Source organism: Dufourea novaeangliae, unplaced genomic scaffold (assembly GCF_001272555.1).
Source record: "Dufourea novaeangliae isolate 0120121106 unplaced genomic scaffold, ASM127255v1 scaffold46, whole genome shotgun sequence".
Classification (NCBI taxonomy): domain Eukaryota; kingdom Metazoa; phylum Arthropoda; class Insecta; order Hymenoptera; family Halictidae; genus Dufourea; species Dufourea novaeangliae.
The window spans coordinates 291,726-307,799 of NW_015373926.1; the positions used below are offsets into that span (position 1 = coordinate 291,726).

At 34.7% G+C, this 16,074-nt stretch overlaps 1 protein-coding gene across 1 annotated transcript; it reads left to right on the forward strand.

The window, feature by feature from the left end:
• Positions 1 to 1,055: 1,055 nt before the first annotated feature.
• On the forward strand, positions 1,056 to 9,157 carry LOC107195054 (pro-resilin). The gene is made up of 4 exons (XM_015584817.1): positions 1,056 to 1,137; positions 6,771 to 6,923; positions 7,038 to 7,458; positions 8,719 to 9,157. The coding sequence occupies exons 1-4, from the start codon at positions 1,056 to 1,058 to the stop codon at positions 9,101 to 9,103; spliced, it is 1,041 nt and encodes a 346-aa protein (XP_015440303.1). The 3' UTR covers positions 9,104 to 9,157.
• The last annotated feature ends 6,917 nt before the right edge of the window (positions 9,158 to 16,074 follow it).

Below are 16,074 nucleotides of genomic sequence, written 5' to 3' on the forward strand. Positions count from 1 at the left end.
TAAAGTGTTTCTTGAACTAATGGTTTCTTGGCATAAATAGCTTCACACTCGTTTGTAGGGTATTACCAGCTGCATCGATTAATACATTAGAAAACATGATTCCATTGTAAAGAAAGCATATTCGACCTTCTTATCAGTCCTCTACTCACCCAACTACAAAAAATTACTGACATCAAATTATTTCCCCCTTAATACCATTCAAATTCTATGTGACATCATTTTTCGATATCATCAATGGTTTCTAAGATATTCGAGGGGATCGATTTAAATGACTCACCCCTGTATATTAATAGAATTATTCTATCATTAAAGTTGTTATTATTATTTTCATTGTATTTTATATATTTTTGTACCAAAAAAAGTACTACTTACAATAAATCATTTCAGTTGTCAATTTAAAAAACTAATTATATTTATCTATCCTGGTATACACTACATTGTACCAAGTACGAAGTTACGTTTCCTCGACATCATTCTTATCAATTCTTAAGTGGATTAGATTCTACACAACAGTAGTTTCTACTCTATTCTAGAAGGTACACAAGTAATAAAAATAATTTAAACCATAGATTTGTCATACGATTAACTGTTATTGTAAATTAACTTCTGGTTCGATCCTTAGGCACAAATAAATAATCGAAATAAAACCGAATTGTCAATTCTGTATCAGATTAAATTTTGCTCAACGTGAATCTCTCGATCATCACTCCCCTCCCCAATTCCTCCCCTCCCGTGTTTCACCCCACGTTCACCAAGATGTCCTACCTGGTAGCATCCTCTTGCACTCCCGCGAAGACTTTCTCCGAAAGACGGCCAACTATATAAGCCAGATCTCCGATGTTTGAACCACGTTAGACGAAATCTTTCGGATGTGTCGAGTAGGCTACGTAGCCTCTGTGCCTCGATCCTAAATCTTTAGTTTTTTTCTCGTCACCTCTGAACTTTTTTCCAACAAACGTGCACGTATCGAAGATATCATTCTCGTGGTTAACAGGCAGTTCGTGTATGTGAATTGTCATTCAACTGTATTTTTAAAACATCAACGACTGTCAGCCATGAGGCCCGCGAAACGCTGGGCCTCCCTGGCAGCGACCGTATTTGCTACGGCCCTGCTTTTGCAGCCCATCCACGCTGAGGGTAAGAAATTCCATAAAAATTCAACCCTTCATTCGTCTTAAACGATAAAATCGAGATAAAAATCAAATAGAAGTGAGATTTTGGGTTTTTCTTAGTTTATTACTGGCACAGTTCCAGAAACATTGAAATTATCATCGCCTTAGAGAATAAAATTCTAATGAAGATAAATAGATGTCATTCTTTGGGATTCGGTTGGTTTACTAGTGGCACAGCTATTTCACAATTCCATAGAAATAAAAATGTTCGTTATGTAATAAGAACATAACAACAATGTGTACAAAATAATAATGACATATGTTTATAATATTTTTCACTATTTACTCAAAGGAGGACAATAATGTGTTTACCAGCTACATTCTAGAAAGTTTTTCGAAGTTCTAGAATGTTTTTTTGAATCATAAATTTAATAGTAACATGACTTTATCACAAACAGAATCAAGTACATGGCAGTAGAAGTATAGCTTGAATTACAGTGTTTGTGTTTATGATGTTATAAAAATATTGCAAATTAACACTTATTCTAGAAAATTAGTAAATAGAATCATGTTAATTTGCAAATTACACATTACTTGCAATAAAATCGACTGTTGCCATCATTATAATTTGTGTAGTTACACTATATCTAAACAGTATCATCATTTCAATAAAGACCCGTCAATTAGTGCAAAATCCCAGAAAAATAGTACTCAGTCGAAAAGAACAATTCAGGATAACAGGCAATATTGATAACAAAATATTTCTATTGATGGGTATTCCGTAAATTCAAACTAATGAACCTATCTAGTAAACTTTATTCTTTTCCAAATTACTTCGATAATTGAATATATAAAATTTGTATAAAGTCATTAACATTTAACTGATAAAATATAAATGACCAATATCCTATTGTTTACTAGAGTGGACGTTTCTAAACTTCCTGGACTATTTTTAATTTTTGAATTTAAATGAATTGTGTTCTATAGTACGTATGTTATTTTCATCAATATTTCTATTAGGTCAATGCAGCAGTTTTGATGGATTTTCTGCACACGATTTAATTGCCACGTTATTGTGAAAACAGTAAACAATTATGTTAATGTATTATATGTTGATGTCGTTGTAACACAGTGAATAATTGTTTAAAACCAAAATTATTCTAGAATAACTATTTCTATTGAAAATGCATATGTTACAAAAGAATCATTATGTATTTCCTTAAATTATTGTTAAATTTTAATTCAATTTATTATTTTATTTATTCTTTTAGGGGAAAACCCATCAAAACGTTTTCAATGATCAAATATCGTATCCCATAATTAAGTTTCTAAGGAGATTAATACTGCTAAACGGTTTAATAATCAGGTTAATCTCTTAAATGAGACCGCCAAAATACAAAGAAAGTCGAAACACCTGAAAAACAGTAGAAAGTCGAGACACGCAATTCGGGGTAATACGTGATACTGATGTCAAGCGATAATGCGACGGTTAGCTAGACGTGCTAGAACTGTTGCTCCGCACTCTCACGGACTAAACCCGGCGAAGGATATACGAATAGATTTCGCGTGATCCCGACACGATAGGTTTCTCTTTGGCGACGAACAATCGTCGTTAAATTAAAATTAGACGCGAAATCGAAAACTCGGGACGCGAGATAAATAAAAATCGTTTGTGATAGTTCAGTGAAACAGGAACGAAATACAAAGCGTGGCTACCAGAAAACAGTTTTATACCTACTGTTCTTTCGCTTCTGTTAAAATTATTCTAATCATGTTATAAACCGTTTCTTCTACGGTGGGACGCTTACATACTAGTACCAGGAACGTCATACTAGAACAGAAACATTTTTGACGGAAATTGAAAGTAGAAAATTCTAACTAAATGTTTGGTTTTACAAACAAGAAGTATAAATTTAAGGGAGCCATCAAACATTTCGCGTCAACCATTTTGAAAGTTATTTAGACACGGCTCATAGAATGAATTATAATCATGCAGAAATTATTTTTTATCAGACGGGATATTCTACAACTGTTCTCCAAACTTTATTGTGGCAATAAATGTAACATTATATATGCAAAGGCATATAAAATAAATTACAAAATCGAAGTGTTTACAACTGTAGCTCTTTAACCCTTGTGTAGGCAACCGGGTACCCTGGTATCCAGGTACCCACTTTTAAATTTCCTTTCCCAATTTTTTTTGTTCTTCTCGGAAACAGCACTTGGTATATCCCTAATCTGTCAGAATAGGGGTATTCCGATTGCTCAATAATCGTGAATATTTTGGTTGCCCACACACAGGTTAATGAAACGTCAACTGAAGAATGTTGTCACAAATAGCACAAAGAGAAGTATCTACTTGCTGATGTAATTGAATAACAGAATATTGTTTAGAACAAATTCAATCGTATTTTGTAGAACAGATCACAAAATTTTTCGTCTTAATAGATTCTGAATATCGTGCTAATTGTCATTATTCAAAACGATACAAACGTATGTACACATGGGATATTTGAGATAACCCACTAATAAACTATTCTCTAATAAATAATATTAAACACTGAAATAGATCATATAATTATCTACTCCATCATCGTCTGATTTTATCAGTTTCATTAACCATATTTTACCAATTTGTAAAGCATCGTCATCTTAAATGTATTAACAAGAACTGTGAAAAATCATTTATATTGGGATAGCAGAAAATGAACAAGTACGTGAAAAATAGATATCGTTGACAAGTACACCCTAGTACTAACGTAATTAAATCTAAAGTAATTATGCTTACTAATCTAAAATTTACTTGAATAAATGATTATCTTCGTGTTTGATAAAAAGATCAGTTATATCATGTCGATAAAAGCTAATCATTCACTAATTACTATTGTCAAAACTAATTTACTATTGTCTCCCACTTATTGTACAAAATATTATTCAGTTGCGTGTTTCAATTACTTTAACATCGTAATAAAACTTACACTTCGTGGAATTAAAGTCAATTGCAAGTAATATTATCTTATTGATGTGTGCATTTAGTGTAACATTTATAACTACGTATGAATCCCGGTGAACCATGTATTTACCATCACTTTCGTCATGATTTTATAAATACGTTTTTGTCTGTGCATAATGTAGGCTAGCAAAGTATTATAGAAAGGATTTCGAACGCGATACTTTTACAAGTAATTACCGAACTCACGTGCAATAAACGCATTAGAAGCTTCTCAGCCGTCAGGTATGAACAGCGTATTAAAATGGAAAAGAAAGTGAATGTGACATACATCACTAAGGACAATACTGTGAAACATCATCGACGAAGTATCTTAATCACGACAATATTTTAGAAACTGATGACTAAGATGACGAAGATCTCTATGCAATCGCTATTTTGATACCGTGCACATTCTCTTAGGACTTAAAAATATTATATAAATTAATTATATCAGAACTTTGTTTCTCGATGGAAATCGGTTACGATCTACTTGCGACTTCACGGTAAGATAATCTGTTGAATTGAACAATTGTATTACGTTCAATGAACTTCCTTGTGTGACTGATTAATTATTGAAATTTCACGTTATACAAAAGACTGACGTACATTATTCGTTATGCAACATCAGCCGAATTGAAGTATAATCTTTCATGACTGGCGATTGTTTTTAATAAGGATTGAAGACGACAAAAATAATAAAACATTTAATAATATAAATTTTATTGATTATTTGAATCGTAGAAATTTCGTTGTAGGCTTGTGAATTTTGTCGAAGAAATGTAAATTGAAAATAATTTCTCCGTCAGCATTTATATAAAGTACATTAAAACTAATTAAAAAATTGGTTTTATAAGAACTTCTGAAATATTTTAAATTAAAAGAGCTTAAACTCTTAAGCTTATTTCAAGTTTAAGAAAATAAAGTAGCGAACTTGGAACATCAAATAAATCCTAATAATTCTAAAATATTCAATCACAAATACGATTTCTAGAACGTGCAAGGACAATAAAGTACCATCAAGGGAAGTTACAGTTACGTGCATATATACTTAATTAATAACAGTAAGTCGTGGCTCAGACCCCTGCAATTTCAGAGTTATCTCGTCGAGAGGGCAGGAATAGTAAGAGACAACAGTGTAAAGTTACAAGCTACGGTCACACGAATGATCATGGAAGTGTTATCACCTGGGGACTTTTCATGCATTCACAGAATAACTATGAATACAAGGACGAGAAGACAGAATCTCTTCATACAGTTAACATCGTACTTGTTTCTTTGAAGCTGAAAGATGGTCAAAGTTGATATTCAAATTATAGTTTGTTGTTTGTTCATAACACAATGTGAGACAACGTATTTTCATAAATATTCAAACATCCCGAAATAGATGGTACATACGCTAACGGTAACAGTAATTATTATATTTCCAAGGAAAAAGTACCAATTTTCATATTGTTGAATATTATACAGGGTGTAACAAAAATGTTATCCGACCCGGAAATGGGGTACACGGGGGGTGAATTGGTACAAGTTTTTCCTTAGCAACAATGTAATCTGAGGCTTCGTTACCGAGATATTAACGAAAAACTCGCGCTCTGATTGGTCGGGGTTTTTCGTTAATATCTCGGTAATTCTAATGCGAGAACAAGAAGACATACAATAATCTTCGTATAAATCTTTCAAGAGACAGTCAGAATAAATTTTGTTTTTCTTTTCTTTAGCTTTTACAAAACGTAATTAAACGTCGAAGAAATTTTTGGTTAAACCACACGAGGTACTTCAGAATTCGAGGATTAACGGAATAATTAAGGTTCGACGAAATCCTGTTATGTACTCTGAATTTTCAGATATAAAACATATAATAGGTGTAAATTCCACGACAGTTCTTTAGTCTCGCGCTATGTACCAATCCTTTTAATAGTACCGTAACACTTCGATAATTCATCACGATACAGAGCCGAGACCATGACAGATAATCGAATAGATAAATAACAGAATATTAGCTGTAAACATAAATTGACATGAGTGACGAATGGAGCTTTTATAACTTATATGCTACATGCGCAACACATCAATCATCGAAGTATAGTTCTGACGGTTAATAGAATAACGACTGACAAATAATCAAAATTCTTCAGTATCTAATATTAAACTGCAGTATTCAAATAATATCAAATGTACACTCACGAGTAAACTCGACTTCTGCTAGGGGAAAATGTGAGGTAGAGAAAGGGCCTCCTACTATTTAGTTTTGGGAGTTATTGAAATTTATGCCAAATTAATATTCGGTTTAACATTTATTTCCGAACTTGTCATAAATTTAGTAAATGGTAAGAGACTTTTCTTTTGCACCAGTTTTTCCCCTAGTGGAAGCCGTGTTTGCGCGTGGTTGTACAATATAAAGTAGTAAACATTAGATAGTATCTATTAATACTAATCAATAGTACCAATATACATATATATCTTACTAATATTAATAAATATTATTTAAGTAAATACTACAATATAGAACTTAAGGACACCAAGTGACCAAATATAATGGATGTAGCTAATATTTATCATATTCTTGTAATTAATATCCGTTAGAATTCCATTTATTGTCCCAATTCGATTTCCCTCCAAAACTACTCCAAACTAATGTTCGAAAGAATAAAAAATTAATTTTGCAGCACCAGTCTCGGGTAGCTACTTACCCCCATCGACCAGCTATGGCACTCCAAACTTAGGCGGAGGAAGCTTCGGTGGTGGTCCATCCTCCACCTATGGTGCTCCATCCGGTGGCGGCGGTGGACGTCCATCATCAACGTACGGTGCACCTAGTGGCGGCGGTGGCGGCTACAATGGAGGCGGTGGTGGTGGTGGTGGTGGTGGTGGAGGCGGTGGAGGCTATAACGGTGGCCCTTCGTCCACGTACGGTGCTCCAGGATTCGGTGGAGGTAATGGAGGAGGACCATCGTCCACCTACGGCGCTCCAGGACTCGGTGGAGGTAATGGAGGAGGTCTGTCGTCTACCTACGGTGCTCCATCAGGCGGAAGACCATCGTCTAACTATGGCGCTCCATCAGGTGGCGGAAGGCCATCATCGAACTACGGCGCTCCATCGGGAGGTGGACGACCTTCCAGCAACTACGGAGCTCCTTCTTCAGGAGGTGGAAATGGTGGTTTCTCGGTTCCGTCGGGATCTTATGGTGCACCATCCCGTGGAAACGGCGGTGGAAGGCCGTCATCGACTTACGGAGCACCCAGTGGAGGTGGAGTGTCTACTAGCTATGGCGCGCCTACTGGAGGCGGTGGAGGATATTCAAGACCTTCGTCGGCTTACGGTACACCTAGCACCGGTGGTGGCAGTTTCGGAGGGTAAAAGTCACGATATTATTTATTTTTGTTTATACGCGGTTACGATGAAAGTCTAGGTGTCTTAAGGAAGATTTTGTGAACAGGTATGAATTTACGGTTACCATTTCGTTGTTAAAACTAGTGAAAATTTCGATTCATTCTTAGCTGATACCGTGTTCCAGGTACAAAATTCCAATTCTGAACTTCAATTGAATTAATACTAAAATAGACCAAATGTATCGAAGTAACTTCATTTATTTTTCTTTGGAGCTAGGTCCTAAATGGAAAATCAACAAAATAGTTGCCAGAATCAATACAGTAATCGTTGTCTCATTCGACAGCATTTCAAATCGTTCTGAACCTTTTAACCTGTATTTCACGAATTTTTGAGTTACCTGATACATCCTTCAATATAAATATTTGTAGATCCATTGTACTTGAATTCATTGAACTCTACTATAATCGACCATTGAACAGTATTTGAATCAAATTTTAGGACACCTCGGATTTCATTGTAGATTAATTGAAACAAGCACGGTAGGTTTAAACGACTGTACAGATTGAATTACGTAAATTAGCCACCCCTAGTTACTCACTACTCATACATAGGTGGGTGTTTCACGACCCGAACGGCAAATATCTTTCTAGCACTTAGCACAACTTACCTATAAATACAAAAACACTACGGAATTTCGTGTATACAAGGTGTTTCATAATATGTGGGTATTATAGACGAATTAATCGCAGAGAAACAACGAAAGATGCCATATTTAATTGTTTGTTTGAAATCTAAGGACTTCTGTATTTCAATCATTCTCACGATAAATTGACTTATATCACAACTTTACTCCACCGATTATTAACAACAATTTGCCATGTAAAATTTATGTTACTATATTATCTGTATTATATTAATTTCTCATTCGGAACATTTTACAAATAATATCCAAAATATAGAGACTCATATGAATTCAATAATTTGTAGGCAACAGTCCCAACGTAGCGCGCATTTGAGTGCACCAGAAATCCGTGAATCAACGGAATCATGTACACACAGAACTCAAACAATACTTATCACCCTGCACCACGTGTGCCTTACACCCGAGCGGCAGAAATCATTCGCGCACTTAACACTATCTCCAAGATCTACAACTCAAAACAAAAACGTTTAAAAAGCTACTTTTCTATAATATTCCTTTAGCAATCTGATGAGTAGAATAGTTTAGTAAATTAAACTGTAGCGTCATAGTATCAAATTGACGCTATTCATTACAACTTCAGCTCCGGCGGCTACTCTGGAGGCGGCGGCGGTGGCTACTCAGGAGGCGGCGGCAACGGCGGTTACTCCGGAGGCGGCGGCGGAAACGGTGGTTACTCAGGCGGCGGCGGCAACGGTGGTTACTCAGGCGGCGGTGGCTACTCTGGAGGTGGTAATGGTGGCTACTCCGGTGGTGGCGGTGGAGGTTACTCCGGTGGAGGCGGTGGAAGTAACGGTGGCTATTCTGGAGGAGGTGGCGGAGGCTACTCTGGGGGCGGTGGAGGTGGCTATTCCGGAGGCGGCGGTGGTAATGGTGGGTACTCTGGAGGCGGCGGAGGTGGTTACTCCGGTGGTGGAAGTAGTGGAGGTGGTCAGAGCTACGCCAGTAATGGAGGTTACCAATACTAAACACAATAGACCTCGCGTGACGACCTACGACCTTGTTTCACCTTTGACGAAAGGGAACTCAACCGACGTAATGTCTAATACCTCTAACGTTGGAGATGTCAAGAGCCACTTGTTCAAGAAACTTGGAAAACGGATGATGAATGAAGAATCGAAGGTCGTGCCCGCGGGATCGGAATCATTCAAGCATCGATTCGAATTCAAAGTTTAACATCGTCGGACGAGTTGACCAGGCACGTTCCCGTGAACAGGCGGAAGAAGAAGACGGGAATTTGTTTTTCTATTCTTGGTCTCGGGTAGGCGTCTGCTGAGTTTTATTCATCGGGAGGATCGAATTTCACGCAAAATGGCTGCTGAAAGAAAATGGAAAGAAGATACAGAGAGGAGAGAAAGAGAGAGAAAGAGAGCGGGACAGAAAGAAAGACAGAGGGATAGAGAAAGTTCATTCCTCATTCAGAGCCTATAACTTATTTATTTTGTAAAAATGCTTTTTGTACTAATAAAACCGCTATGCTGGAAAACAATACTTACGCTGTGAAGTGTTCATTTTAACCCAACCGCGTTCGTCTGAAGTGAAGTATTTAAAATTCTAGTAATCATGGGACTAAAAACTTTTTTCATATACAGTTACTTTTAATTCAAAATATTAACAGCAAATATCTAATGTTATCCTAAACGGACATTCTGGACAGCTATTACGCGCAGAAGACACCTTTGGAATTTCGTGATACTAATTTGGAGCCATCGTGTACAAGAAAGGACACGGCAACTAGGCATAAGGTTAGTTGGACAGCGTATCCAGCCGGTCGATTTATTGATTCGCTTAACTCGTACACCGGGAAAGTATGAATAAGTAAGAGCTCTTTCTATTTCTGATGTAACCTAGCTAAACACGCGTATCGATAGGGCCTTACGTCGATACACCTCAGGTAGTATTTACCATCGTATATCCTGTTCTATTTACCACTTCCTTCTTAAAATATGTCACCATAATCGACCAGGTACACGCTATAATTGTTGCACGTATTCCTCTGGAAAAAAAGAAGGACTTCAATATTGGCCTAGAAGTATTATAATTAGCATTTTATGTTGGGCCTCTCGCGTATATAATAATTGAATAATAATAATGATAATAATAAGGTTTTATAGAGTGTATAAGTCATGTAATAGTATCAGTCTGTTGCTTGCGTAATCATTCAAGTGATTATCTAAACCCTTGGACTACCAGTCTTGGGTAATTTAATATTACCAGAAGTTAATTTTACATACATTGAGCCAGAGCAGATTTGGAGAAACACGAATTTCTTCGAGAAGGGTAAGCATAGCTACTATGTATGATTTATGTGTGTACCTAATAAGAGTATCTTTGCAATGAAATCGACAGTGGGGTTATGAACCAAAAAATTGAATAGACTACAAGAATTCTTAAAGAAAAATTATTTACAGGAACGGACCACATTACATTGTATATTCCATTATCTGTGCCGGCAAATTTGCAGTCAAATGTTTTCATAAGAAATATTTAAAGTAGGTATATCTTTTTAGCCGCAACAATGTTACTTACGATTTGAACCATATTTTTCTTGTATCGCATTATTCTTCATAGAGAGGCAAGCAAACTTTATGTCTAACATAATTTTCTATCTTCATACGTGGACTTTGAACTTAACAGTTGCAGTTTATCTAATGGTAAAGGGTAATTGTGAGTCCTAGACTTGAACGTACATTGACAAAAACAAAAAGATACGTAATCAATATTTTCGACTAAAATATCTACTGAATCCCATTACCAGGTAGACTCCCATATTTGACTCAAGAAGATCTCTATCCGATTTACTACGTACAGGGTGGGGCAATAACTATGTCCACTTAAAGAAAAATAGAGATGACCTTGAAATCTCCTATATGCCTTCACCGACGCAGAGAATGTTTGTGTCACAATATGCCCCCCTCTATACCGTGTAAGTTTTATATGTAACATTTCTTCATATTATTACAAATAATGGCAATATTCCAAGTGGACATAGTTATTGCCCCACTCTGTATAAATTATTGTCCTCCATATACGATGGTATGAATTCATTTTTACGTAACTCAAATATTGCAGAACTAAAATTCATTTCTGATTCTCGCGTAAATTGTAAAATTGCAATCTAACATATGCAATACAGTAAACTCTTATGATCTGTCACTGAATGGGAACTGTATTCAACATTGAAAAGTACTGTAAAATATAATTTATTATAGTTCAAGTGCACTCTATATGGTTAAATAAACTACCTATGATTAAATAAGCAGATAAATCAGTGAGAGAAATTCTTTAAATCATGTAGTAAATTTGAAAAATGTATTTCTTCAATATCTTACAATTAAATAAGCGGGTCTCATTATTTTTACATCAGTTTTCCTTTTCAGCAAGATTCTGTCGGTTGGATGTAATATTACTAATATTAAATTAAGAAATTCCATCTAGGAAAAAAATAATACTTTTATTATAATTATATTCTATTTAGCTATAATTACTTCAGGATAATTATAGTTTTAAAGGAATTAACGTGTTATTGTAAATATTGGATTCATATATTCAAATTAGATATTTTATTGCATGTTTCATTTTAAACGTTTATTAAATCTTCATATATGCGAAATTTATATACTTAATTGATATTCTATATTTTATTTTAATTTTCCTATGCACAATTTTAATCAGTCATCATTGTTAAATTATTTAATTTCAGCCAGTCATAAACTTAAAAAAAATAGTCGTTTATTATATCTATTCCTGCTCTTCTTTAGTCATCTAACATAGCGGTTTATTTAAAATAAGAACCTTAAAAAGGGTATTTATTATCTATTCTGTAATTTCTGAAATTAGTTTTTATACAAAATTTAGTATGTTTACTATGAAATATTTAATGCAATGACTTTACTCCATTTTTATGGGCAAATAAGATAAAAAATATTAATACAACACCTTTATCATTAGTAATTTATATATTTGAATTGTAGTCGAAGAATTTAGGACCAATCGTACTACTCCCAGAGTAAGAGTTATTTATCATAATATTACATTTTTCTAAAAAATATTTCACTTAACACTGGCACCTTTAAATTAAAAACAAACTCTACATTTATTATTATATTCAAAACACAAATAAAATATCTTACCACCAACAGTTACCAACAAGATGGGTCCCCACAACAAGAATCCAACACTCGCAGGGTTTTCACACGCCGTTTATTTTTAACATTTACAATCAACATCGCGTTCAGTTACTCAATTGTACAAGTACAATTTATGTTGTATAATACAATATATCGGTAACGCTTTCGTAATACATATAATGTGAGATAGGACGAAGATTACAACAACGTTAGGTTCGGTTTTTTAAAGCAGGCGAGTAAGTCACAGAACATATCGTTCCATTAACACTGGAATTTCATCGGAAAATTCACAAACTAGCTCGACTGAACCTCTTTGCGTTCGGCGTTCGGGCAGCCCATCGACCATACACCACTTATCTCAACTTTTCATTTTATCTATTTGTTTTCACCGCATACGGGAGCGAGAGGAATTAAGGGGACACCAACATTTATTAAAATCGTGTCCAACTAATTTTATTGACTTCCCATCGATCCCTTTCGCGAGGGGTTAAACGCTATATACATATATGTATACATACATATACAGCGTTTATATATAGTACGTATATACATGTTTTTTTTATTTTTTTGTTACTTATTATGTTTTCATTGCTTCCTTATCATACAAACTATACCTAGGATATGTTAGAGCACGTTTCATGATATGTATACGTTTTTTGTTACATCGTTAATTACAATGCACGTTGATATGTATGTCACCCTGACTGTTTTATGATTAACATTTATGTTACTACTGTGTCTGTATGTTTTTTTTTTATTTGTACGCGTCTACATAATAGCATAATTTCTTCTTTTCATTTGTTAAATGTGTGTGAAATAGTGTGGTGTATTAACACATTCAGGAAAGCATGACTTTTTCTATTGTTAACAAATACCTTCACTATTTTAGTTCTTTCAAGGGCTACACAGATGTCTAACGTTCTTTGACAATACAAGGTAAAAATTACGTGATCACAGGCGGGCGTTTTTGCTGCGGGAATTTTTGTTAATTGCACAAGATGACAACTCACTAGTGGTTCATGTTGACTATTTTAACGTTACATCCATTATGACAGGATGTTCGACAGTGACGATCTTAACTATTCTAATATTTTATCAGGTATAGCAGAATGGTTACCATTGAAACACGCTGCGTAGAAGGCTGTGTCTTATTTATAATAGGATGGCCACCAGTAGATCGCATTGCCTAATTGTTTGACGATTTAGTAATCAAGATGGCCCCTAGCCGGTCTTATCGACACTTTTGATGTTTTATTCACTATGATATTGTAGAATGATCCACCGGAAAAGCACACTGCCTGTACATATATTTTATTCATTATGATAGGTTGACCCACAAATAAGTCACTTAATCAGTGGAAGTTTTTATTAATAATCACAAAATGACCTATGAATCAATAGGTCAATGACCTATCAACGAGCCACGCTGTCCTGAATGTGTTATGGAAATTGCGTCAATCTAACGAAATGCAATCAAATACACCTTCCACTCTGGTCAGCCAATCGATAAAAGAACTGAACACCTAAACCAATCAAAATATAGGAAACACCCTAAAATATGTCATCTCGTCAATAACAACTTATGAAAGTGACACCTTTTCCTTCGAAATTGTTATAAAATCGTAACATTCTACGAACTATTTCATCGAAGTTGCACATAAGATGCTACGTTTTTCAATCAACCTTTAAACAAACTTTTACAAAACTTTTCTTAGCAATGATAATTTAATTTTCAGCAGTTGGATAAAATTAAAGATTGCAAAGACCAAGAAATCATTTGATGTTAATCTATCACCTTCCATTTCGTAAATTCTCTTCTCGTTTCAAGTTTAAATATACCATTACTTCATTTAGAAGGTCAAATCATTGATTTACAGTTTCAAAAGCATTGATTTACAGTTTCAAACTTTTTCGTAGCTAATAATTCTTTAAAACCAATAAAAATAAAGTGAGCAATATCTTCTGATACCCGTTTATTGGTAAACTACTACTGAGTAAAGATTATTTCAGATCATTCGTACTACGACCTCCAAGTCTCTGATTAAGCAGTAAACTCGAAACCGATCAGATCCAACGAACCCGGAATCCTTAATCCCACTGTCTCTTGACTAATTGTTCCGTCAATCCGCAATCTTCCAACAGTGTAATTTCGGTCGCTGACAAAGAAACACTTTACAGTCGTCTAATTCAGTTTCTCGTCGTAAAAGGGAGATAGTCTGCCGTAAAGTGGCCTTGCTGGAAATTGTAATAACAATAATTGTTATTCCTGTTCGTTGTCTACAGTCTCGCAGACCTAATACCCGAGTGAAAGTCCCTCTATCCGGCAGTAGGACGAAAATACGTGGAAGATGCATCTGTGTGCACCTGCTGCACGTTTTCCACTCTCTGTCAACTGTCTAGGCGTAATTTCACCTTCGTCGTGCGAAACACTGCGTTTAACAAGCAACACGTACGCTGTTATATTGTTGTTCACTAAAGCCCTACTTCCGGAACCATCATTGCTCAACTTTTTAATCATAGAGCGTCTTTCGGTATCGCCACTAATTAGTGTTCAACAATATATTATTAATAACTAACATAAAATATATATGTCAACAATTTCAAAGCCCTAAATATTATTCTAATAATGAATGACGAAATTAAATTAATGTAGAACAGTAATGTTATCGTACTATTTATACATAATTATTTATAGATATTTGTACAGAAAAAATAAAAAAATACTAATCTCCATACCATTATAAATCTGAATACAAATACCAGTTAATTTTTAATAATAATAATGCTACTTAACGCTCAGAATGATCATTTTGTATTCTAAATTTCACCAGTGAGACAAATTCCTTTCACTTTCCTTGAAACTCGACTTTTAAACAATTGATCGTAGACTGTATCTAACATTTCTGTACAATTTCGATGAGTAGTTTGTGATATTAACATGATTATATGATCTTAAACACGGTAATTTTTCTTGTAAACGGATTTTGATGTATTATGTGCAAGATATTTAAAAAGCAGTGGTTTTAACTCTGACTCTGCTTCCCATAAAAATGGATTTTATGTTTCAAGAAATCCGTAATCAGTAATTTATTTGTTCAAAATTTGGAAAACCTACTTAGACAATGTATAGGACTTTTCGTGAGACGTCGGAAAATTGTAAAAATGGTTCACTGTATCACGGAAAAGACGATTCACTCCTATCGACAGGCTGAAAGATCGACATTCTATTTAAGGATTTTTTGTCCAGTACAGCAGCACTACCATTCACTCAAAATTAGGCAAACTTTATTCCAATTAAGAAATAAAAAATGACGAATGAAAGTTCATAATTAATTAAGAGTCTCAAATAAATATGTACTGCTAAAACATTCATATGGAAACCATTCGTAAACTTGATGAAGGTGCACTCAACAAAAGTTGCATTTTTATAAACAAGAATAATAAATAACTTCATTAGAAAAAAATTCCACTGAAGAACTATTTATACAAACACTCATTAGAAGTGTGGTTTCACTTTTACATCCACTAAACATTCGCGCACAGACTTATTCAAATGAAAATAGAATAAAATGATAAATTTATTCGAAGAATGCTCAATTCTGGAATCGGTCAATAACTAATACCTTACTGTCAATCATTTTTTGGCGAGATAAAAACGGTATCAATAAACAGAAATAACAATTTTCCCGTAGACAGAAACATGAATGTTCCTCGAAGTCTGCAATGTCGTTGAGTATCCCATGAATTCGAATATTAACGAAAACGGTAGAAAATAATTCTCCTCGGTTACGTTCGCCCACCAAATATTT

What these genes read in the sequence shown, in the direction of transcription:
- LOC107195054 (XM_015584817.1), top strand. Translation starts at nt 1,056, where the DNA reads ATGAGGCCCGCGAAACGCTGGGCCTCCCTGGCAGCGACCGTATTTGCT. An exon ending in GCAGCCCATCCACGCTGAGG is followed by an intron (nt 1,138 to 6,770) that starts GTAAGAAATTCC and finishes TTAATTTTGCAG; the next exon opens with CACCAGTCTCGGGTAGCTAC. An exon ending in GGTGGTGGCAGTTTCGGAGG is followed by an intron (nt 7,459 to 8,718) that starts GTAAAAGTCACG and finishes TTACAACTTCAG; the next exon opens with CTCCGGCGGCTACTCTGGAG.